This window comes from Mustela erminea, chromosome 19 (assembly GCF_009829155.1).
Source record: "Mustela erminea isolate mMusErm1 chromosome 19, mMusErm1.Pri, whole genome shotgun sequence".
Taxonomy (NCBI): Eukaryota; Metazoa; Chordata; class Mammalia; order Carnivora; family Mustelidae; genus Mustela; species Mustela erminea.
In genome coordinates, this window is record NC_045632.1 from 56505621 (window position 1) to 56531039 (window position 25419).

Here is a 25419-nt window from a genome sequence, read left to right on the forward strand (position 1 = left end):
ACTGAGCACAGCGCTTTCTGCATGTGTCCAGAGCACGCACAGGCTGACACGGCACACTCACGACGCATGTGTCCTGGGTCACGGTCAGACGTCACCGAACTCTCCCAAGAACACACGACGTAACTTTTGGCACACCCGCGTGAAGGAGGCCACCAGGGTTCAAGGCGGTGAGTTGTTTTCCCACGGCCACGTGCTCAGCCAGTCCCCCTGCAGCACCTCTCCCAGAGAGGCTTCTACGGGCAGATGGCTCGTCAGCTCAGCTCAAAACTTGGCCAAGCTAGAAGCCGCCAACCCCCACCCACCCTCCTGGGCCGGTTCCCCTGTGTGCCCGCCCCCACCCCCCCGCCCCCAGGCCCCGCAGCCAGCCACCTCCTTGGGGAGGAGAGACTGCCCCAGTCTGCAAGGAAGTGCTCGTTATCCCAGTGGGACAGGGCAACTCCCAGCCACGTCTCCAAGCCGGCCCGGTGCCCCCTCCTCCTGCCTCCACCGTCTGAACTGCCTGGGCCACAGACGTCTATGGTGGAGCCTCTGGGGCCAGATGTTATAGGGCCCAGCTAAAAATAACCAGGGGGGCCGGCCACCACCGGGAGTGGGGGTAGGGTGAGGGCATGTGCTGGGCGCCAACGCAGGATCCCAGCGACCTGGCCGAGTGTAGCTAAGAGCCTGGCAGACCGTGCACACTTCGGCTCCCCACTTCCAGCACCCACCCGGCCAGAGGGCCCCTCTTCCCTGAACATGTGGGAGGAAATGCCATTTTCCAGCCGCAGGAGGGGCAGCGGCCGAAGGAAGGTCATCTGGGCTCTGTGCTTCCTGCTGCTTCTCCTCGAAGCCGGCTCTGCCAAGAATCTCTGGAAACGGGCATTGCACACGAGGCTGGCCGAGAAGTCCCGCGTAAGTACCTGGGGAAAAGAGGCAGGAGGGGCTGGGCGACCCCCGGATGCTGTCTGTTTGGCAGGTGGTCCCTGCACACTCGCGCAGGGCAGCGTCGATCAGAGCACGCCAGGGTTGGGGGTGTGGGCAGGGAAGGAACTCACTGCCCTCAGAAGGCTCCTGGTCTGGAAGCAGAGGAGCAGAGGGCACGCGGGCAGTGTGCAAGGGGGATTGGGACATGCTTTCGCTGACCAAAGTGGAGTCCTCCTCACAGCACCCCTCTGAGACTCCAGGGACTTGAAACTGAGAGTTGTGTCTCAACAATCAATAACCAGATGTTTATAAAACATAATTAGACATTCATGGGGTTGTTTACTCATTTAGTAAACGGTTAGTGGAAACTGCTCCGGGCCAGGCACTGTGTGTGGTCCCGTGGGGGACAAGATGAAGACGACAGCTTCCACCCTCGAGGGCGACATTGTCAGGTGGGGGAGGCAGTCGGGGGACACGTGGTGGTGATACGAGGGGACGGTGCAATGTAGCAAGTGGCAAGAAGCGTGTACCTTGGTGCCAGGGGCCCGGGTTTGCGTCCAGCCTCTGCAGCTGTGTGACGTTGGTGAGTTAATGCCATCTCTGAGCACCAGTGATCTCATCTGAAAATGAAAGAGTGATGCATTCCTTTGGACAAATGTGTTGGGTCAGCGGTGTTGACGGGACACCGTCCTAGGCTGTGGGCACACAGAGGGCAGGTCCCTGCTTTGGGGAGTTCACGATTCGTGAGAGAGGCAGAGGGTAAGGAAGAAATAAGAACATATGGTGTTTGGTGACAAGGGCCAAGGAGGGAAATAGAGCAGGGAGGGGACCAGGAGAGTGAGTGGGGGCAGGAGGGTGGAAGTTGAGCGCCTCCCACGCAGGGGGCGCGGAAGCATGGAAGGTCAAGGAGCAGGCTCTGGCGCTCTCAGGATGAAATGACTCACAACACATGCAACACTTAACACCTAGTGAGAGTTCAGTGCGCCTTGGTGATGTCATTAAGTCACTGGGAAATTGGCAGGGGCTTGCCTCCCCCAGTGGAATGTAGGCTCCCCAGGGTGGGGCCTGATTTTCTCTCATTCAGTACAGTGTTGGTGCCCTGCCCGCTGCCTGCCGGTAACTTGGCGCTCTGTACATCCTTGGGAGTGAATTATGGGGAGATGCATTGGAAGCACAGAAGAATGAGTTTGGCTCCACCCAGGAAGAGTCAGGGAGGGTTTTCCAGGGTCGGGGACATTCAACACTGGGCTTTGAAAGATGAATAGGAGTTTTCCAGCTAGCTAAGTGGTAAAGGGGAACATTTAATGACTGCTGCCATGGTGAGATGCATGAAACCGTATTGAGGCTCATTGTGGCCTCCTGGATTCACGTTCTGCATGTGAGGCAGCCAGCCGCTGGGAGCGGAACAGAATCGTAGCAAGTGAAGTGGTGGTGGATGCTTGGAGAAGGGAGAGCTTGTATGAGACAGCGTAATCACGGAAGGCTTCCTGGAGGAGGGAAGATCCTGGCCAGATCTTGAAGAGCTATTAAGAATTAGGGGGAGGAAGGACATTCCTTGAAGAAGAGTCAATGTAGGCAGAGGTCTTGAAGCAAAAACAGTGTATCTGGGAGCCCCTGAGGGGGCAGTGCTCACCATAGGAGAGGGGACCCTGCTTGGGTCTGACACTCCCAGCCTCTTCTGCTGGCCTGGCAGGATGATTTCGTCTTCGAGGGTCGTTAGCACTTTGGTTCTGGGACCACAGAGGGATTTCCAATACATCGTCTAGTCTGATCCCCCCCTTTGTCCCAGCATGTCATTGGAGCGGATTGCGTCATCTCTCTAGGAGGAAGGGGGAAGCAGGGTGGTCAGGATGATGTGCATGTGGGCCAGGGAGGGGGTCTTCAGAAACCAAATTGGTCCTAGCCACCGTTTGCCAGAATGTGAGTGCTTTGAGTCCGCCCCTCCCTGGATTGGAGCTCTCCCCTGTTACCAGCAGTAACCAGCATCCCCACCCCCCCAGTGCTGGGACACACGAGAGGTCTGTGCCAGAATGGGCCTTAGAGAAAGCGCCTGGGGAAGGATCCAGGCTGTTGACCTGTGGGCACCCGGCCCAGGGATTCATCTCGGTGGCATCTCTAATAAGCTGTGCAGCCTTGGGCCACTCACTGCCCCTCTCTGGTCATTACCTGGGAAACGAAGGGAAGAGACCAGAGGACTTCCAGGGCCCTTGAAAATGTCCAACAGGGAAATTCGGAATATAGGAAACAGCTCCGCTACACCGAGAAGCATGACTTTCCTACACAGCACCCACCCCCGGACCCCAGACTGAGACAGGTCTGCAGCCTTGGGCGAGGCCCCTGGACGGCTGTGATTCATTTGTCAATGGGAAGTAGATGCTCCTTCTTAGGACTCTATCAGTTGCTCGTGCTTGTGCTCCTTCTTACAATTCTGTATGCTCTTGTGGTTATTAGTGTCTGGGCGTTGTTGGCACAGGGAGATGGCGTGGCTAGTCCCTCCAGCCGTGGGCGGATCGGGCCCAGGGCCCTTCCTGAACCCTGTGTCCCTGTGACTGCCCAAGAACTTAGAGACACAGCAGAGAGGGAGGCACTGCTGCTGTCCCCAAGGAGGCCACTGCAGGGCTTGTCGTAAGAAAGGGGTCTCCCCTCTCGGAGCCTCGGCCCCCCTTCTGCATCATGGGGAGCGGGGGCCTTGGCTGTGCCCTCCAGGGAAAAGGGGGCGGGAGCTTTCTGCTCCATGCCTGGCCCGGAGCCCCCTTCTCTATGAGTGCGCTATTAAAAAGAAAACCAGACCAGACAAACGCACAGAACCAAATATTTGGTTCTCCAGGCTGGAGAAAACAGAAGCAGAAAGTTTGTAAATAGCCCCGTGACATTTTTGAGGTGGAGGGGGCTCAGTCCGCTCCCTGGAGCGGGCGTTTGGGGCTTACCTTCCCCGGCACCTGGGGAAACGGCACCTGCCCGAGCACTTGGTGGGCGTCAGGACAGGCCTTCGCCGCGTTAGCTCTCAGGAGCCTCTCGGCAAATCCCACCACGTGGGGCCCATGGCAGCCACCATGTCGTGGGCGGCCCAACGGTCTCTGCATGTCACTGTGGCTGAGTCTGTTTTGTCCCCTCAGTTGGACGTGGCTGGACAGTTCTCCCGCTGTCCCAGAGGGCCTGCCCGGTGGAGGGGGCCACGGGGGGCTGCAGGGGCAAGGGGTGCCGTTCTGTGACCCCCTCCATAGGACCCCTTCCCGCATGCAGGCAGCTCTGGGCCCCCAGGAGCCGGCTACCAGCCCCTGCCCACTGCGACCCGGCTTCCTCAGTCTCCCCAAACTGGTTCTCCTTTCCCTTGTTACTTCTGGGAGCTCCGGAACTCTCTATCACATCTCTAAGCTTTGCAAAGTTAGCAAGAGCGGGAGAGACAGGAGGCCTGGAGCTGTGCATACCTCCCGTCTGCTCTGGTCTTCAGAAGACTCCCTCTGTCCAGTGGGGGACTCGCCCAGCTGGCACACAGGACAGGCCAAGACGCTGGGGGGGGGGTGTCACACAGTGGGAACACGCGGAACTGAAGGTCAGGCCCCAGCTCCCCCAGTCTGCCTCTGGGCACCAACAGAGCTGGCTGCTAGGGTTGTCACCAGCACTCCTGATGCTGGACAATTCCAGATGAGGTCATCGAGGCCCTGGTGGAGAGTGTTCTGGCTCGGGACTTTCCTTGCTCCTTGAAAGATGTGAGATCCCACCCCCACAGGACCCCGTCATCAGGACCTCTAGGATGCCCCCATTCAGAGGAGCAGGAGCTGCATGTGGGCCCTGGGGTGTTCCTGGCCAAGCGTCTGTGGCTCCTACCTGGGGGCAGAAGAGGGCGTGTGGCATTCAGAAGTGAGACAAGCCGCTGTAGGTTTGGCCGTGTCCTTGTGTCTAGCTCAGATCCTGGCACACTGTAGGCATCTAGAATCATTTTAGAAATGCGGCAGGGGTCGCATTGGAAGGAAAGAGGAAAGAGGAACTGGATAATGTGATTTGGGGGTGACCTTGGGCAGATCACTTTCTCCTCTCTTGGACCCGGCTTCCCCATCTGAGGTTCCAGTCCTGGAATTAACCCCAGGTGGAAGTGGGCAAGGGAAGAAGCATCCAGGCCGTGTGTGCTGATAACCTGGGCGAGTGCGTGCAAGAGTGTGTGAGTGTCTGAGCGGCACTGTGGGCCAAGACCGCCCGAGCTGGAAACAGCCCGACGGTCTAGAAGCTCCGAGTGGGGAACCAAAATATGACTTCTCCAGGCAGTGGAATGTTACAAAAACATTACATTAACGCTATATTAACACCAGTGACAGGACAGATAAGCCCTGAAAACGTAGGCTGAGTGAAAGAAGCCAGTCATGGGAGGCCAGGTCCTGTACGAGCGCTCTGTACAAAATGTCCAGAAGAGGCAAATTTATAGGGACAGACCGATTAGAGGGGCGGTGGGCCGGGGACAGGGAATGGGGAGGAACTGCTTGGTGAGAATGGGGTTTCTGTTCGGGGGATGGAAGCGCTTCAGAAATAGATGCTCTGGTTGCCTGATAATTGTGAATTAGTACCACTGAATCGTCGAAAACGGTTAAAGTGGCAAACTTTATATCATATATATATATTCAGCCACAATAATTTTAAAGAAAGGGGACAGTGGCAACCCAAGGTACAACATGGTAAGGATTCTGAAGGCCCACGGGATCCACGTGGCCCGGGCACTGGACGGTCGTCCCCTCCGTCCCCAGTACCCCGGGCAGGCGTTTCCAGCGCTCGCTCCTGGCCCCCGCCAGACCCCAGTCGTAGCTGGTCTTAACTTCACACTCTTCTCCGGAGGCCGTTCCCTTAAGTGTTTTCCTATCATCCCGACCTCTTCAAAGCATTTAGTTCCATTACTATTACCTGCATGACTGCTGTTTTATTGTGAATTTAGTTTTCATTAACAACTTTTATTTGCTTTATCTGTGTGCGGTCTGGTTTAGGGTTTGTCACTTGTTCTGGAACTGAGCCACGTGAAGGCAGGGACATCTTCTAGTTCAGCTCAGAGCCAGCCCAGTGCCTGGCATGTAGTAGGCCTGGGAACGGTGAATGTACCATGAATGAATGAATAAATTACGTTAAAACCTTCCAGAACAGGATAGGTGGGGATGGAAATTTCCAGAAGACTTCCTGTGCACGGCAGTGTGCATGGATGCCGGTTTGCTCTCGTCATGCACAGAGAGGGGTTGTCCCTGGTGTGAGATCCGGGGTTTTGAGGACCTCCCTGAGGAAGTCCCCTTAGCGGTGCACCCAGTTCCGCTCCCCGAGCCCAGCTCTGAGGTCACAGGGTGTCAGGAAATGGCATTCATCAAGGCACACTGAACTCGAAGCCTCTGTTCCAGGGAGAGGCATATTTTTAGAACTTTGACGTCCGAATTCCAGAGGAAGAGCAAGTAATGCTTGGAGGAAAATTGGCTTTCTTCCGGCACCAATCAAATCAGTCCTGGGGTGCACTTTTGTTGGTCTGGCTGTTAAGTCACTGAAATATTCCAAAGAAGGGTAAAGCTTGCCCCGGAACGGAGAGGGTCGAGAGCACCGAGGAGGGATGCGGGGAAACGGGCGCAGCGTCGGAGACTGGATTCTTTCTCCTTAAATGGCAGAGGTGCGCAGTTGTTTCCTCATGATAAAAACAGTGTTTACTGTAAAAGAAGTTCAGACGATACAAAAAGTCATAACCACGCAACAAAGATCTACATTTTTCCTCCAAGACATAAGCTCCGTTGACATTCTGGCATGGGTGCACCTAGACTTTTCCACGAAACAATGATGCTCAGACATTTTTTTTTTTTGATGATATTTATTCCCATTGTTGAAAAGTTTTTTATTGAGGTGAAATTTCCATAATGTGAAATTAACCGTTTTAAAGCCTGCAGTTCCGTGACGTTCTGCGCCTGCCGCTTCCATCTCGTGCCTGAGCATTTCCATTACCCTGAAAAGAAGCCGGGTCTCCGCTAACAGGGGCTCCCCCTTCCCCTCTGCCCCGGTCGCTGGCAGCTGCTGGTCTGCTCTCTATCTCTGGATTCCCCTGTCTGGACAGTGTGTGGAAATGCCACCCCACACTCTCTGGAATTTGTGTACGGCTTGTTGGTACTGTTTTCTACCTTGTAGTTTTCACTGAACGGCATATGTCGATAGTTCCATATGTTGACCTGGTGGCTCTGTGTCTTCTTTTCAAAGGCTTCTGTAGTGTTCCACGGTGCAGATAGGCAATGATTCCTTTATCCAGACTTCTTTGGTTGCCTCCATAGAAGCCAGACTTGGACTTGAAGAATCGGGTTTCCCACTGCAAGAGTCCACACCCGGAGTTTCCTTAACCTACTTCTTGCGGGTATTGGCAGCAGAATGGCTTGGCAGACCCACAGAGGTCTCCAGAACGATCTCCCTGAAGAGTAAAAAAACATAGCCACTCGGTGGGAAACCTTCAGGGAGTCATTTTTATCCAAGTAAGGCATACAGAACTGGAGAGTTCTGGTCTACGTCGTGCTGTAAATATGTGTTCAGCAGCTATTTGGAAATGGACTTGGGATACGCTCCCTTAGCAGAAATGAAAATCAGAGATGGAAATTATGGTCACCCTGGAATTTTCATGAAGGATGCCGTCAGTCTGGGGTGAGCTGCCTCATCTGTCTGAGGGACTTGACATGCCATTATTTTATTTTCCGCTGAGTGGTCACGGAGGGCAGGGCTGATGGGGCTGCAGAGGGTGAGGGCCGGGGTGATTTCTTTCTAGAATGCATCTCTGGGGGCTGGGGGACAGTTCTCTGACTGCGTCCTGAGCTGGGGCTGGCCCATGGGCGGGCAGGTGGTGGGGGCATGGGAAGGGGACGCCCCTGAGATGACCAAGCAGGAGGGAACTCACAGGCAAGGGTGGGAAGTTGCTCCCTGCGTAGGACAGACCCATGTGCGAATCCCGCCCCTGCACTCGCCCGCTGGGTGGACTCGGGCAAGTGTCTGTCATGTTTCGGTGCCTCCATTTCCTCATCTGTCAAGTGCATTCAGAACAGCAGTGGCCTTGCAGCGTGTGGAAGGTCTCAGGGAAATTTAGTATGTGAGCTCACAGCTCGGCGTCGGCAGACAGCTGGAGCCCCATAGATGCTACCTGCTCTGCTGTCCTTATGGATCAGGCCGCCCAGGTCCTGAGCCTGGCGCCTTCCGGTGTGGTGGCCGTGTGCCTCAGTCCCCCCACCTGTACAATGGGGACAGTGATCGTAACTACGGAGTGGGGGTGGACACTGCTTCAGGGCATCCTTGGCACTGGGCATGGCTGTGTCCACATGCCCCCATCCTTTTAGGGACTCTGCCAGTTGTCTGCCCTCGTCTGACAGAGACAGGACAATGCTGCCAAGTGCTGCATGGCGTTGTTGTTTGAGCGTCTCCTGGAGGTGCGTCTTTGGTCCCCAGCTAGATCCAGACTCCTCCGGGGCAGGGACAAGCTTTTCATTTCGTGTAGCATCTGCCCCAGCCTCAGACCTAAACCATCCTGTGAGTGATGGAGGGCAGGGGGAGGCAGGCAGGAAGAAGACCCAGGAACGCGAAGACCAAAGCTACCAGGAGCTGGCAGACCCCTGGCTGGGGGGCAGGAGGCTTTCAGGGCCACCAGGTCGACCACAGGAAAAGCAAACAGAATTCCAGCAGACCGGTGTTGCCGGTGGCACAGGTGTGAGCTCCTGGCCTGCCACAGACACCCACAGCAGGGGAGATATGTGTGCCCGTTTTGCAGATGAGGGAAACCAAGGCTCAGATACATCGGTGGTTTTCCTGTAGGATCCCAGAGCTGCAGGGTTCAAACCCAGACTTGTATAAGAGACCACAGTGTATAAGAGGTCACAGTGGCTAAAATTAACAACTTGGGAAATGACCGGTGTTGGAGAGGATGCAGAGAAAGGGGAGTCCACACTGTCGGGGGGAATGCATACTGGTGCGGCCGTGCTGGAAGACAGTGGGGGGGGGTCCTCAAAAGTTGAAAATAGAGCTACCCCACAACCCAGCAATCACACTACTGGGTATTGAGCCGAAGGATACAAACACGGTGATCCGAAGGGGCACCAGCACCCCGATGTTTATAGCAGCAGTGTCCACAGTAGCCAAACTATGGAAAGAGCCCAGGTGTCCATCAGCACACAAGTGGATGAAGATGTGGGATAAAGACGACAGAATATTACTCAGCCATCAAAAAGACTGAAATCTTGCCATTTGCAATGACGCAGATGGAACCAGAGGCTATTACTGCTAAGCAAAATAAGTCAATCAGAGAAAGACAAATACCATAGTATTTTACTTAAAGGTGGAATTTAAGAAACAAAACACGAATATAGGGAAAGGGAGGGGAAAAGTACAATAAGACGAAAACAGGACAACAAATTGAGGGACTCTTAACTCTGGAATCAAACAGGGTTGCTGGAGGGGAAAGTGGCTGGGGAGGCGGCAACTGGGTGACAGTAAGGAGGGCACGTGACGGAGTGAGCACGGGGGCTGGGCACAATGGATGAATCACTAAACTCCCTCTGAAACTCACAGTCCACTATATGTTAACTCAATCGAATTAAAAAATTTAGCCGCCCCCAAACAAGTCCAGACTTGTGTAGTTCTTAAGCCGGAGTTAGATCCCAGCTGAACTCAGCCTGTACTGTTATGAGGCTGTGAGCCCCACCCCTCTTGGTACACCCAAAAGTCAGATGCTCCTCCGTTCTTGCCCCAAAGGAAGGGGAGGCAGCTGGAGTCAGTTCTGAGTGCAGGGAACAGTGTGTGGAAGGTCACAAGGCCAAGAGGAGGAAGGGGCCTGAGCAGACCTTCAGTCATCAAGGCCCTCGATTCTAGATTCATAGCTGGTATGCATTACTTGGGCTTCGGGACAGAGGAGTGGACTCCTTAGGCTCATGACTCTGCTCAGCCTGAGGCCTGGGGCGGACCTTTCATTCTGCAGGCTCCAGTGTATGTGGGTAGTCATTGGACCTCCCCCGCTGGCCTCACGTGACCAGAGGAGGGTGTCAGTGCTTGGGAAGAGGTGTCTGTTGCATGGATCTGATACAAGGCGTGGCTCCCGGGCAGTGAAGGCTGCCCGGACAGCAATGCCCACCACACAGCACCGCTGTGCCTGCAGATTGGTCAGTCCCAACACAGAAGCCCTTGGAGGGAGGCCTGGGGAACGACTGGCAAGTGGCAGACCTCATTTTGGGCAACCGTCATCATTCATTCAACCACCACAGATCTGTGCTGAGTGCCTACTCTGTTCCAGGCCCTGCTGTGGGTACCAGGGACACAGGTGGGAACAAAACCCAGGAGGAGCTACAGGCAGTGCAGGGGGACAGCATGTGTCAGTTAGAGACCTGGGGGAAGTGAGGGCGGAGCCAGGCCGGCATCTAAGGCAGGAGACATAGCCTGTGCAAAGGCCCAGGGGCAGGACTGTTCCCGGGACCTCAGAGAGGCCAGGACAGCTGACGGAATGAGCAAGAGAGGGGGGTGAGCCTGGGAAGTGGAGGGGCTGAGGGGAGGGAAGCCAGCCAACTCCATCTGACCTTTAACCCTTGTCCTCCCCCAGGCTGGGACACCCAGGGGTGTGTGGGGTGGGTGTTGGTGATCTATTTATCTCTCTGATAAAGTCAGTTCTTTCTCAGAACTCTGGGAAACATGCTTTTAAAGGATCCTTTTGAGCATTACCTTGTGTGACATGAAATATTTTCCCGAACAGTTAATCCTTTAATCTGGGCCCCTCGGTGAAATCAGTTCTTTATCACCCACAACCATCTGTTGTTTGGGCCACCCCGCAAATAACTTGGGAGATTTGACTTTTAAGGCGCTTATCTCTTTTGTTCTCTCCAAATTCTGGGAGACCTGAGGTTTGAATTTCCCTGGGAGAGGAGCACTAGGGCACAGCTCAGATCCATCTCTGTACCCCCGCCCCCAGCGTGGGCCTCCTAATGTTCCCAGACCGGGAAGCCAGACCGGGAGGTGCAGCTCGCAGGAGACCGTCTCATTTATGATCTGAAGGTTGCAATGAGGTCTGTAAATGAGGCCTCGTTCACAATCAGGCCGGGCAGAAAATCCCACCGGGTTCCTCCCGACCACATGCACCCCAGCCTCGTCACCCTCCCAAGGAGGCCCGGGCAGCTGTCACGTTCTATTAGGATGAAAATGGTCGGGCCCCAACATGGGTCCAATTTTGTTAATCCTGGAAAAAAAAAAAAATGAACTAAGAGCCAATGGCTTGCAAGCTTGCAGCTTGAAAATTACTCATGATACGGGAATTACAGGGCCTGGGCTGAGCAGGGGCTGGCGAAAAGGCTGAGCCGGTTTGAAAATCCATGCTGTGGTCTCCGTGATCTCCTTTTTGTTTTGGGGAAGAACCACCAATTTCCTGAAGTCTTCATTTCCTTAGGAGCCAAATGTTGAGCCCCCTTAGGAGGTAGTTTGAAAACCCCCTGGTCCTTCGCACCAATACCAAGATGCGCCTGGTCGTGTACCAGTCCTCGGTGACCTGCGCCCCCTACAGGGCACCAGGAGCAGCGCGTGGGCTTGGCCGCCACCGTAGCAGCTGTCGGCTAGAGGTCAAGGGAAGAACGTGGACCCATCTTTGACCTTCCTCTTTTTACTCCCTTGAGGTCAGAGTGCATATGCCACTTCGTTTCTTGCTCTTTTGTTTTTTTTAAACAAGTGTTTTTCTTGTCATCAAAAATGCTTCAGAAGTACTTCTCTTGGATTTAAAATTTTTTTTAAATTTTGGATGGCCTTCTTTAAACTGAAAAAAAGAGTGTGTGCATGGCCAAAAGAATATTGAAGCAGGCAATGAGAAATCCTCCTTGGCTTCAGAACCGAATGCTCCTCTCTAAAGGCCATCTGTGATAACGGTGTCTTGTGTATCCTTGTGTATCCTTCCAAAAATGTTTTAGGCAAACCCTATACATATTGCATGAGTGTGCAGATGCTTATTTTAAAGCACCGTTAGGTGTGTAGCATACAAACTGTTCTGCACGCTAATACTCCACACCCACCACCGTATCTTGCTAATCTTTCAAAGCAGGGTAAGGGCGCAGGGTTCCAGTCTGCAGACAAGCTTCCCTTACTTGGATGGGAGGTAGGAATCTGAAATCCAGATACGTTTGCAGGGGAGCAGGGACAGGGGGTAGATAGGGATTCAGATGACCGGAGTGGTGAGGAGGTGAGGCAGGCCGCGGTGTTTTCTCCCAGTGAACTTCTTCTATCAGTGTCTGTGTGTTTGTGTGTAGGGATGTGTATGTAAGACCTGCCGTCCACACAGTCCACTTTCAAATGCGGAAGCAGAACAGTGTGCCGGGCATGGACGGCATCTGGTGTCCGAGGGACCCAGTGTGGGTAGCCTGGTGTGACAGAGCCCCCCCACCTCGCCTCCAAAATGCTAATTTTATTGCTCACGTGCCCATGTTTCCTACATGTTAAGTACTGTACGATTTTTAACTTTTTATTGAACAAATACTGGAAAGTGGGCAAATCTCGTGTCCTCCAGCTTCCCACAAGGTGAACACACCCTGTAGCCAGCGCCCAGATCCCGAAGCAGAACAGGGCCTGTCCCCAGAGACCAAAGGTTCCCTCTGGGCCCCCACCCACCTGGGGCCCCCTGTGCTGACTTCTCACACCAGACACCCTGTGTGCCTGTGTTTGAACACAAAGTTAAATGGAGTCACACTGTGTGTTCTCTTTTGAGCTGGCGTTTTTTTAATGTGCGAGGTTCATCCAAGTGGTGTGTCTGTGTGATCTGGAAATTCTCAGAGCTCGCGAACGCATCGGGATTTCCGATCTGCAGAGAGACCCGCGTGTGCACGTGTCTAGGTGTGTGTGCGTACCCAGACCCGCGCACACGCACACACGAGCATGCGCGTCCGCCCGCGGCTGACCGCGCTCTCGCCCCGCAGGCCGAGGAGGCGACCGGGCCCCGGCAGCCCCGCGCCGACCGCTGCCCGCCGCCACCGCGCTCGCTGCCCCCCGGCGCCTGCCAGGCGGCGCGCTGCCAGGCCGACTCCGAGTGCCCGCGGCACCGGCGCTGCTGCTACAACGGCTGTGCCTACGCCTGCCTGGAGGCCGTGCCGCCCCCGCCAGGTAGGCGCCCAGGGGACGGGGAGGGGAAGGGGGACGCGCGCGCGGGGAGGGGGGCGGAGCCGGCCCCCCCAACACCTACCGGCTCGCCACCGCCGCGGGGAGACGCCCCTTCCGGGGAAGATGCCCCCTCCTGAGAAGATGGGGGCGATTTCTCATTCAAAAAAGAATCCAGGTCTCCGGCTTTTCTCCCTGGACTGCCTTCCCTGGGCCACCCTCCGCGGGGACCCCAGGTGCCCCAAGAGGGCAGTGGGTCCTCCAGTCTCCGGCATCCTCCCCGCCCTGGCCCTACCACGCCCACTTCCCTGGCGATCCTGGCCCCGGGGGTATTGGAGGTGGAGCCCTGGGACCTCAGCAGTCCGGATGCGGTGTGCCCCCGAGGGGAAGGGGGGATGCAGGCTCCTGGGTTCAAGTTCACTGGCCAGCTGGTCACCGCCCAGAAGTCCCCCCAGCTGTAAAACGGGACTGAAATGAGAACGTGCAGCTCCTGGAGGGCTCTGAACGGTGGCTGGTTTGGCAGGGAGCAGATCAGCGGTAAGCAGTCTGTTGAGTCTTAGTGGTGATGTCTTTGGGAGAAACAGCCCGCAAAGACTCATTCATCTTTGAAGGGAGGGAGTTTGGGATCCCTTCTGGAGAGGTTTGGGAGGGGTGGGAGGAGAGCCTGTGGGGATACTGAGGAGCCAGTGGGCGGTGCATTGCCCAGGGGAAACAAAAGGTACCCCTAAGTGAGTTGGATGGGCGCAGGGAGGTCTCCTCCCTCTCTGTTCTGCGTGGGGCTGAGCCTTCAGATGATAGCAGCCTGCTCAGACCGCTCCTCTCAGGGAGAGGGCTCTCCGGTGTGGTGGGCTAGATTGCCTGCCAGAGGCCACTTGAGAAGGCAGGCCCAACCCCTCCTCCCAAGGCTGAAGCAGGAACACCAGCCACCGCACTTTGTTTTCTTTGGGGTGAGGTCACAGCGGTGACAAGGTAGTCAACACCCTCGGTAATGCTCGTAATTACAGTCTACCCTGCTTGGCCAGAGAGAGGCAGGGCCAGGAAGGCTTCTATAGGGCCCTTTATTAAAAAAAGACAACGTGGCACCCCCTTCTGATGGAAGAAACACATAAAGGTACTGCCCTCTGGGTGGGTAAGTCAAAAAAGGTGCTCCTTCCTTTGGACTGTGACAGTGACCAAGGATTCTAGCCTTACTTGCCACCGATGCCTGGAGCAGTGCATGAACTATGCAACTGTTCATGACATTTCCAATAACCTTTCTCTACATCATCTCATTTAATGCTCACACAGCCCTATGGTGGGGAGAGGCTGTTATCAGGCTTATTTTACAGCTGAAGACACAGAAACTCAGAGAAGCTGAGTTGCTGGCCCAAGATCACAGGCAAAGTTGGTATTTCTCCAGAACTGTGGAGAAGTATCCAGTGCTTTATGCCCTGACTGCAGGGACATGGGGTTCTGCTCTTGGATCCGGCCCATAGATGGGTATCCCTCACTGCCTTGGAACCTCCTTCCCCCAGACACCTGCACAGCTCACTTCCTCACTGGCTTCAGATTTGGTCCAGAGGTGGTCGCTTTTTCAGGCAAGATTCCCCTCTCTCAATGGCAAACCCTCCTGTAGCCGTTCCTTACCCTCCTTTCCCTGCCTAATTTCTCTTTATAGCACAATCTAGAACACTGGGTTTTGTTTGTTCATTGACTGTTCTCCCCACTTGCCGGTGGGCCCCCATAAGGCAGGGTTTGGTCTATTTCATTCACTCTTGGATGCCCACCATCTAACTGGTCTCTGGGCACCTGAAAAGTACTCAATGAATATTGAACGAATCAATGAATCACTGGCCAGGGAGAAGATTCCCGCTGTTTGTTAGAGTAAGAATTATAATAGTAACATCGAACACAGGGTTTCTCACCTGCGGCACTCTGGACATCTGGGGTTGGATAATTCTAGTTTGGGGTATGGTGGGGGCTGACCTGGGTGCTGCGGGACGTAGAGCAGCACCCCTGGACCTCCCCCCTCCACGAGATGTCATTAGCCCCCCCACTCCCACTGTGACAACCAGAAGTATCTCTAGACTTGCTGTATGTTCTGTGAGGACAAGATCATCCCAAATTGAGAACCACTGATCTAACATGAGCCAGTGACCTGAAATGCACCAGGCCCGGTTGGAAGCAGCTGACACACTTCATTGCAATCTTTAGGTCGGTTCCCTCCAACGGAGATCTTGGAAGTAAGAACAGTGGTGCAGAGAGTTCATTTTCTAGGTGATCCCAGGAAGTTCTATGGAGGCACAAAGAGGGGAGACCCTGCGCCTCCAGGCCTTTAGGGCTCTGCAGGTTAAGGCAAGACCACGACCAAGTTTCAGTTTCTAAAAATGCAGCAAACTGCGTATATGTATCTCCTGCTACTTAGGAGCCTTTGACAAAGAAAGGAATACAAATAAGAAATAATAATACAGTTTCCTATTTGGTAAAAATAGCATCGAAAACATTTTGTATCACTTGGTCCGAGGTGGTAAGAAGGAGGAGGGAAGGAACAGGAGACTGGAAGTCAGCCTGCGGAGGCTCCTCCGGTCAGCCCTCCAGTTACAAGTTGCCACCTGTTCGTTTGCTCCTCTGTTCCAGTTTGCCCGCTGTGAGCAACTGTCTTAAGATCATCTGTGCTCTTTTTTTTTTTTTTAAGATTTTATTTATTCATTTGACAGAGATCACAAGTAGGCAGAGAGGCAGGCAGAGAGAAAGGAAGGGAAGCAGGCTGCCTGCTGAGCAGAGAGCCCGATCCCAGGACCCTGGAATCATGACCCGAGCCGAAGGCAGAGGCCCTAACCCACGGAGCCACCTAGGCGCCCCCCATCTGTGCTCTTTTAAACAAAAGGTTAACCAGCATTTTTACCAATATCCATCTATGTGCCTTCAAAGATGCTAGCCAGCACATCAACCTCTTTATTTTTGTCATATTTTGGAGTCCAACAAAAGCAGAAGTCATAAATTAATGTGATCCCAGACCAATTTATTTGATCTACATAATGCATAAAAATTTGGGGGGATAGGGGCAGGAGCAGAGGGAGAGGGAAAGAGAAAATCCCAAGCGGGCTCCATACTTAGGATGGAGCCTGATGTGGGGCTTGATCTCACCTCCCTGAGATCATGACCTGAGCCAAAATCATGAGTTAGACACTTAACTAAACTACCCAGATGCCTCTATGGTGCATAACATTTTTAAAAAATTAATTCCAACACTTAAAAACCAGGAGCTTACATTTTTTCAAAAATCCCCAAAGTTAAAAAACAAAACAAAACAAAAACCAAACCCATAGGCTCTAGGAACACAGGGGAGTCCTGGCCAAAGCTGACCAGCAGCTGCCCCACTGAGGCAGTTTACCATGGTCCTACCTGACCTGCTGTTCCTCTGTGTGTTACCTACCTGCTCCCTGGAAGCATTTGGGCTCTCGACCCCAGCTTTGGGATTTTGAACACTTTACAATCTACCATGTGGGTTGCTCTTCTTGTTAAAAAATATATTGGCCACAGAGCAGCCTATGCTGTGATGATAAAAAGGAGCCAAGAGTCCAATCTATCAGGCATTTACTCCTCTCTTGGATAATAGGCCAGCATAAACGCAACCGTTCCTGTCATCCAGGTACCCAGGTTCCTTCCATCTTGTTGCTCTGCATGATGGAAGTGGCTCCCCAGCGGGAGGAAGAGGGAGAGCCAGAGGGAGGAGAGCAAGCGCATCCATGCCTGGGCAACACAGGAAGTTGTGTCATCACTTTGGCCCATATCCCATTGGCTAGAATTCAGCCATGTGGCCATACCTAGCTGCAAGGAAGGCTGGGAAATGTAGTCTCCAGCTTGGCCATCCAGTGCCTCGAGGAAACTCAAAGTTCTGCTACTGAAAGGCAGCGCAGATACGTGGTAGGCAGCCTCTGTGTTCTTCAGGAGGTGTAGGCTCCCCAAATCCCAGAGCTGGGGCATTTCTCAACTGTCAGACGGGGGCCCGGCAGGGGGAGGGCTCCATTTAAGCATGTATTATTTCATTAGTTTTAGACTGGCTGGTGCAGCCGAAACCTCGATGGCTTGGTGGCAACGGCTGGCTTCTGGATGGCCCTGAGGAGGTGCTGCAAGGTACGTGCCGGGTGAAGCCCAACCTGACGTCTGAGCCAGGGCCCTGCTGCTCAGGCTGCCTCTCCTCCAGCAGGCTGTCTGCTCTCAGATAGCCCAATACGTAGAAGGGTGGCGGCTGCCGGTTGGCCCAGCGCTCCGAAGCCCCTGAACAGTGGAGGGCTTGACGCGCCCTGCAAATGGGGCCTCCTGCTCCCCCCACCACACAGGGTGCAGATGTGAGAGGCAGGGGGTTGGGGTTGGTTTTCAGTTCCCCAAAATCATCATAAGGCGTTCCCTGTTCCCCGAGGAGGAGGCCTTCTCCAGGTGGGTGGAGAGCAGGCTGGTGGCCCCGGGGGCCTAGAGAACTGGAGGGCACGAGTGTGGCCTTGTACTTGTGTGGACTGGGCTCTCCCTGTGACCCTGCACACATCCGTGGGCATGACTGCCCCAGGGTGTGCTGTTGTGTGTGCACCTGTGTGGCTGTTCAGGGCTGTGTGAATGTTTGTGCATCGGCGTGCGTGAAAATGTGTGTGCCTGTAGGTGTGAGTGTGCATCTAAGAGCCATGGTGTGCAAATATGTGCACATCAGAAGTTGTGTAGGAATGCACGTGTATACCAGTGGCTGTAAGTGTGAGCGTGTGCACCTGTTCGGGAATCATGTGTACAGGCCAGGACTTGTGTGAGGGAGTGTGTGCATATCTGTGAGTGTGTGTGTGTGTGTCGGGCTTTTGTGCGTGAACACATGTGACTATAAGCATGAGCATGTGTGTAGGTGAACATGTATGTAGCTCATGGCACACGAGGGCATTTGGGATCACGTGACTTTGCATGGCCCCTGTGTGTGCATGTGTGTGTGCAAACACACTGCTGTGAGTGAGACTTGAGGCATGGCCTAAAAGGTGGGGTGCAGAGGGGAGGCAGGCCCTCTAGTTCATGACCTCCACCTGACACCTGGCCACATGTCTGTCCCCCAGCCGAGGCCTGCAGCACCACGGAAGATGGGGCGGAACCCCTCCTCTGCCCCTCAGGCTACGAGTGCCACATCCTGAGCCCTGGGGATGCGGCCGAGGGCATCCCCAACCGCGGGCAGTGTGTCAAGCAGCGCCGGCAGGCAGGTGAGTGTGGGCACCCAAGCCTTGCTCCTGGCCCCTGCCCCCTCTCCCTAGAACACCCCACATGGGACCCCTGTCCCAGAGACAACCACCAGTGCCCCCCGAAGCCTGGCCGAGAGCTCCTCCTGCCCTCCTGCTTCTGTGCGTCTCCCTTTGTCTTCCATCCTTCCCCTCCCTGCCTGCATGGGACACAGGTCTTTGAGCCCTGCCACCTCCTAACTGGAATCAGTGCCTTTGAACCTCTGAGCCTCAGTATTCTCGTCTGTGAAATGGGGCCACTGTGCACCCTTATGGGAATTCATTTAAATCATACTGTAAAGCCTTCAGAGCAGAGCCAAGGAGAATTAGGTGATCAGGGAACATTGGATATTTAATATCCATCTGATCAGCTATCTTTTAAATTGCCTGAGAACCCTTGACTTCCCAGGGTCTCCGCAGGAGCGTTCGGTGTGACTTCAGTCATCTCGGTCCCTGGAGGTGGCTAGTAAATAGCAGGGCAATCAGGGAGGGGCAGGAATGGCACTGCTTTAGTGGACGTGAGTTTTCCCAAGCAGGCCCAGGACCAGGAGCACGGGCGGCTGGTGATACTTAGCTAAAGCCCTCCGAGCCTTCGGCAGGGCGTAAGGTCCCCAGGACTTGGAAGAAATGTGGGACAAGCGAAGAATCTGGAATTACAAGGAAGTGTGAGTTGGCCTTGTCACAGTTGAGCTCCTGGGATTCTGAGAGCCCAGACTCAGGGCCCAGCCCCCGCCTCTGCATCTCTCAGCCCTGAGGGGCTGGCACCCTCGGTCTTCACAGAGGCCCAAAGAACACAACAGGGCACGTGATCTGCCTGAGCATTTCTTTTCCTCACTGGAGAAAGGTATTTCCCGCAAGTGTTTCAAAAGGATGCATTTCGGGGCGCCTAGGTAGCTCAGTCGGTTAAGCGTCCTACTCTTGGTTTCGGCCCAGGTTGTGATCCCTGGGTGGTGAGATCGAGCCCTGCATCAGGCTCTGTGCTGGGTGTGGAGCCTGCCTGGGATTCTCTCTCTCCCTCTGCCTCTGCCCCTTCCCCACCAGTTGAGCTCTCTCCCTCTCTGTCTAGAGTCTGTCTCCTTCTCTCTCTCTGCCCTCAGTAGGCATCTTGGTGGTTTCTCTTACGTTCCACCTGCTGTTTGGGGAACACGAGTGTGTTCTCTACCCAGGCAGCCTGGGCTCTGGTGGTCCCTTGGCCCCTCACTGCTGTGTATGGCAAATAGCCTAACCTTCTGGGGCTTCGTTTTTCTTACCCGTAAAGTGGGCTCATAATAGGCCACTTCATGCTGTTATCTGTCTTTCAGAAGAGGAACTTGCCAACAGTGTGCACAGCTCACCAGAAGCCGAGGGGGGCGTTTCTGAGCCTGTCCATGGGATGTAGAGTCTGTGGGTGGGTGTGGGTCTGTGTTCTCCCCTGCTCCAGGAATGTTCGGAGCCTTGCAGATGGAAATGTAAACAAAATTCCTCCTAGCCTTGCTCCCAGGGGCATCAGGGAGCAGCAACTGTTGGTAATTATATGGGAATTTGGACATGTCTTGATTTCCAACAACTTCTCTTGGAACACAGCCTTGGGGAGGAACAGGGCACTTGTCCCAGGCTAACCAGAAAGAAGCCTTTTATTTAAGTATTATCATTTCAAACTACATATTTGAAATAATTTCAGACTTCAGGCTGCCTGGGTGGCTCCGTCAGTAAAGCGTCTGCCTTCGGCTCAGGTCATGATCCCGGGGTCCCAGGATCGAGTCCCACATCGGGCTCCTGCTCGTCAGGGAACCTCCCTCTCCCTCTCCCTCTGCTGTTCCTCCTGCTTGTGCACACGTGCTCTCTCTCTCTGTCAAATAAATAAAAATCTTAAAAAACATTTTTTTTAAAGCAATAATTCCAGACTTCAGAAAAGAGGCAAGAATAGTACCTTGAACCCTCCACCCCAATGGCCCATCAGTTGTTAGAATCCGGTCACATTCACTTTACCGTCCTCTCTAGCTCTTCCGCCCGCCAGTCCCCGCTGTGTCTCCATATACATTGGTGTATTTATGTTGGGGGCTGTTTGAGAATAAGTTGCAGATCTCATGCCCACCTCTAGGACGCCAGTCTCTTCCGAGACCCAGTGTCTAGAGGGTGCCAGGGACCATTTGGGTTTTATGGTACATCAGCTTGGAACCAGCATTTGAGGGGTTCACATCTTTCCCAAGAGGAAAATGCACGTCGACAAAGGCAGTAAATCCGCCTCTTTGGAGAGCAGGGCCCGGGGAGTCAGTGCATTTCTCTGAGTGGGTTTGAGGTCACTTAGAGGCAACATGTCCCGTGTCCCCCCGGCTTGCCTCTGACCGAGCAGCTTGGCCAGTGCTGCGTGCAAAGGACAGAGAATCGTGTCTCCTTAAGCAGGGAAGATCTGCTTTGTTAAAATGACCTGTGATCATGTTTGGTAACGTGGAGGTGTGAGGGGGGTGTCAGACGCTTAACCATCTGAGCCACCCAGGCGCCCCATGAGTTGCTAATTTTGTGCCCATTTCCAGGTGAGCAATCTGAGGTCCAGAGAGGATTAGGGAAGCAGTGCAATGAGATAGCTACTCATTACTTTGTCCAATGCAGTGAGGACATTCAAAACCCCTTTGAACAGACTCAGAAAAGTACCATGTGTTCCCCATGTGTAATACATAGCTTGTAATCACACTTGCTGAATGATATATTGAAATTCGGCTTCAAATTCATCTTTTTTTTTTTTTAAAGATTTAATTGATTTATTTGACAGACAGATCACAAGTAGGCAGAGAGGCAGGCAGAGAGAGAGGGGGAAGCAGGCTCCCCACCAAGCAGAGAGCCCTATGCAGGGCTGGATTCCAGGACCTGGGATCATGACCCAAGCCAAAGGCAGAGGCTTTAACCCACTGAGCCACCCAGGTGCCCCTCCAATTCATCTTTTTAAGACAGTGATTCCTAAACTTTTTGGCCTTGGGACACCCTTACACTCCCAAAACATTGAGGACCTGTAGAGCTCTCCTTTGTGTGGCTCTGGGTAATTACCGTATTAGAAACTGAAACCAAGGCATTAAAAACATTTGTGTTAATTCCTTGAAGAATGACAATGATAAACCCATTATGCATTAAACAGAAATAGTATTTCTTTTATAAGGAACTATACTTTCCAACACACAAAAATGGAAGACTGGCTCCCGCTTACATTTTTTTTTTAAAGGTTTATTTATTTATTTAACAGACGGAGATCACAAGTAGGCAGAGAGGCAGGCAGAGAGGTGTGGGGGGAAGCAGGCTCCACACCGAGCAGAGAGCCCGACATGGGGCTCGATCCCCGAGCCGAAGGCAGAGGTCGTAACCCCCTGAGCCCCGCAGGCGCCCGTGGCGCCGGTTTACAGTTGTGCAGTTCTGGTATGTGCGCGCAGAGAGGAGGGTTCAGGTCTCACGCCTGCCTCTGCATCCCATCAGCCGTGCCAGCACACGTCACGCAGCCTCTGGACACTCTGTGGGCACCTGGGACGGAATGAGAGTGAAAACACAGGAATTCCTCGATCTTATTATGAAATGGTTTTGGCCATACGAACTCACTGGAAGGAGCTTAATCCTCTCCTGTGTTTTCCAGATGGGCGAGTCCTCCGACACAAATTTTACAAAGAATACCCAGGTAAGAGAAGAAAAACCACTCTTCTTTGCAGCAGTCAGTAAAAGGAATGGTAAGGATTTCTTGGGTGAAAAAAAAAAAAAAAAAAGACTCTCATCGCCTGTTTGGAGAGCTACAGTTAGAAGCTGCTCTGAAGGGAAATGCCCGGACTCTTCCCAGTTGCTTTTATGCCATCAGAGGGCCCTTTGGTGGGGGGAAGTCACGATGCTTCTGGTGTGGAAATCTGTCCTTCATGCGGAGAAGCCCTCCAGGTGGCGTCTGACATAGGCGGGAGCCTTCCTAGGCGGCAGCCTGGGACAGAGGCTGCAGGTTAGGGATGTCCCACTGGGGACAAAATGAGAACTAGGATTGGGGAATAAAGTAGAAGCCCCGTTGCCTGATATGAACAGACGAGGTGGAAGCTGAAGAGGGACTCATAGAAGAGAAAAAGGCTTTGCTAAATGTTAGAACTTGGGACCAGATATGCTTAAGTCCTTCTACTTTCATTCAGGGGATTGAAAATACGGCGGACGCTACCCGTCTGTCTACTCATTCCTTGATCCGTCCATCCATCTTCCAATCTTCCTTCCATCCATCCATCCATCCATCCATCCTTCCATCCATCATATTAAGAACTTACAGCACATATTTATCAAGTGTTAACCTTTATTCTGTGCTGGGAGTTGGGACTACATTTGTGATCCTGGTGGACGCAGTCGCCGCCATCGTGCAGCTCATGTCAATCAGGAAATACAGACATGAAGAGCCTCCAAGTACTTATTTAGTAATAATAGTGATTAGGGTGATGGAGGTCACATACAGGACACCATAAAAAGGACCCCTTAGTCTTGAATGTCAAGGGAGGCTTCCCAAGGAGGAGATATTTAAGCTCAGCCCAGAGAGTAAGAAACAGTGGGCAGAGGAACAGCCAGTGTGAGAATCCTAGGGTTGGAAGTAACTTGGCCGTTACTGTAGCTGGTGTGTAGTGAGCAAGTGAGGGATGGCAGTAGACTGGGCCAGAAACGCAGCAGGACCACCCTGCACCGGACGTGCGGCTGTGGTGAGGGGCGGGGGGAGGCTGCAAGTTGGGATTCGGGGACCACGTTTGGGGAAGAGGGGACAGGGCCAGGGCACCTGGTATTTGAACTTTGTTGGGCTGTGGCTGGTGAGCCATGAGCACCGGAGCAGCAGAAGATTCGACTGCCCTGACGCAACCCTGGTTTTTTTGCAGAGGGAGATTCTAAGAATGTGGCGGAGCCTGGGAAAGGACCCCAGAGGCACTTTTCATAAGGCAGCGGTGCCGGTAAGTGGGAGGAGTGGTGGCCAATGGCCAGGGAAGGGTTTGCCCAGCCAGGTGTCCTGGGAGCTTTAATCACCAAGTTGACTATGAGAGGGGAGACTAGGGCTTCCCCTGGGGTAGAATTTAAAAATTCTCTTACAATATGGCAGTAAACGTAGGAGAACGTGGTGTATAGCCGGAAGTGTACATTTCTCTCCCATCCGGACCTAAATCTAAACACTAGACCGGGTTGCAACTTTCCTTGTCTTAATGCGCCCATGAACAGCAGATGAGTCCTCCATTGTCCCCTGAAGTCCATCCCTCCTTCGCTCCCTCGGTCACCTGATACTCTCGAGTGCCAAGCACTGCTCCTAGGGGCTTCCCTCCTTGCGGGAGGCTAGAGAAGGCAGCAAGGAAATCAGCCCGCAGTAAGTGTTGTGAAGGAACCGGACGGGGCGTGAGGAAGAGTAGGTTGGGGAAGGACCATATGGAGGTCACGTCCGAGCCAAGATCTGCAAGGAGAAGCAGCTGCCTTGGGGAGACCCGGGGAGCAGGGGTCCGTGCAGAAGAAGCCAGGAGAGCAGAAGTCCCCGGGGCGGGAGAGACCTTGGCTTCGAGGAGCCACAGGGAGGCCACTGGGGTAGGCACAGAATGATGGCGGTGAGGCTGTCACCAGAGGAGGACCCCAGGGAAGGCACAGGCCCTGCTCTCAGATGCTCTCCAGGGTCTCAGGGTCCCTGCTCTCAGATGCTTGCCTGGGGGTGCCAAGGACTGGAAGCATCTTTGCCAGTAATACCCAACCCCGTGAAGGCCAAATGTCTTCACACAGCCAACAAAGGCCCTTGAAAGCAGCTGATTTCCCCAGAATGTCCTTGAAAGGCAAACATTGGGTTTCAGATTCCAGAATATCCCGGCGTGAGTCCTCTGGGAAAGTCTTGAGCCCTTGAGGATGGGTGCCAATGTGTGTATTACCTGCTGATGACAGGACCGGTCCTTGGAGTGGGTCTGACCCACCGAGGATGGCAAGCTGCCACGGGGAAGCGCTGGGGACAGCACGGGAGAGCGGGCCATGAGAGGCGGCTTGTGGCGGCGGCATCTGGGAGCAGCCAGCCCGCCCGAACTGGGCTTAAATTCTTTTTTTTTTTTTTTAAAGATTTTATTTATTTATTTGTCAGAGAGAGAGTGAGCGAGAGCGAGCACAGGCAGACAGAGTGGAAGGCAGAGTCAGAGGGAGAAGCAGGCTCCCTGCGGAGGGCAAGGAGCCCGACGTGGGACTCGATCCCAGGACGCCGGGATCATGACCCGAGCCGAAGGCAGCTGCTTAACCAACTGAGCCACCCAGGCGTCCCATGGGCTTAAATTCTTGACCCACCACATGTGACCTTCAGCAAATGCCTTCAACTTTTCCCGTCCCGCTTTCCTTATCTATGTAATGGGAATGATGGGGAGCGATATGTAAGGAACTAAACAGGACGGTCCCCAGAGAGACGGGAAGTCAGTTAAGAATTCAGTCTTAGGGAAAGCGGCATCTGACTGATGTATGTGGCGGGTGACAAGGAAGTAGATGACGCGGACTGTCCCCTCGTGTTCTGCCCCAGCAGTGGCTCACGTCCCTTCCTCCTCTGCTTCTCTTCCAGCCAGTTGCGAGAACGTTCCTCCATTCTTCTGCTACGTCTCGGAAACAGTTGGATAAAACATGATTTGACCCCCGGAGGCTATGCCCAGCTTGACAGAGCGTGACCCCAAAAATACTTAAGAGTATAAGACAGCTGGCTTTCAAGGCCAGCATGACCCGCCTGCCTGGGGGACTTGGTGGGAGCCCCTTCCCAGCCCTGGGTCCCTGACTTGTCATCCTGAAGATACAGCACACCTAGCAGTCCCATTCGGCCTGACCCCACCGCAGGAAGAGGTCGCCGCCCTCGGGAGCTGCGCGGAGCTCCTTTGTCGGATATTCACTTTGTCATCCCCGTTACCACACGTTTCTTCCAGATTTGGCTCCGGGAGGCGCGTACCTATCCCAACTGTGCTCAAAATAAATTGCTCCTTATAAAATGGAAAGGAACTTGGCTACTCAGGTGGGATTCATGGTTTTAATTCCCCAAGATCTTAAATTGTATGTGCTCAAGCCCTCGAACCCTGGGGGTGGGTGGGAGAGGGGGACCCTGGGACGAGGTGTCTGCGCAGCTTTCCTTCTGGAACCTTGGAATGTCCAGCCGTGTGTGCGCCACTCTGGGTCGAATCCCTCTAAGGTGGACCTGGAAAGTGATTTTTTTAAAAGTTATTTTTATTAACATAAAATGTATCATTTG

General features: G+C 53.8%; 1 protein-coding gene across 2 annotated transcripts; it reads left to right on the forward strand.

Moving 5' to 3' along the window:
- Positions 1 to 368: 368 nt before the first annotated feature.
- WFDC1 (WAP four-disulfide core domain 1) lies at positions 369 to 25168 on the forward strand. Of its 2 annotated transcripts, XR_004281312.1 has the most exons (8): positions 369 to 891; positions 12816 to 12999; positions 17026 to 17109; positions 18063 to 18203; positions 21814 to 21855; positions 23063 to 23134; positions 24748 to 24850; positions 24901 to 25168. XR_004281312.1 is itself a non-coding variant. In XM_032325005.1 (7 exons), exons 1-6 carry the CDS (start codon positions 736 to 738, stop codon positions 23119 to 23121), a joined length of 666 nt encoding a protein of 221 aa, XP_032180896.1. In that variant the 5' UTR covers positions 369 to 735; the 3' UTR covers positions 23122 to 23134; positions 24748 to 25168. The 2 variants fall into 2 exon arrangements, 1 of the variants encoding a protein (XP_032180896.1); XM_032325005.1 differs by having other exon boundaries at positions 24748 to 25168.
- The last annotated feature ends 251 nt before the right edge of the window (positions 25169 to 25419 follow it).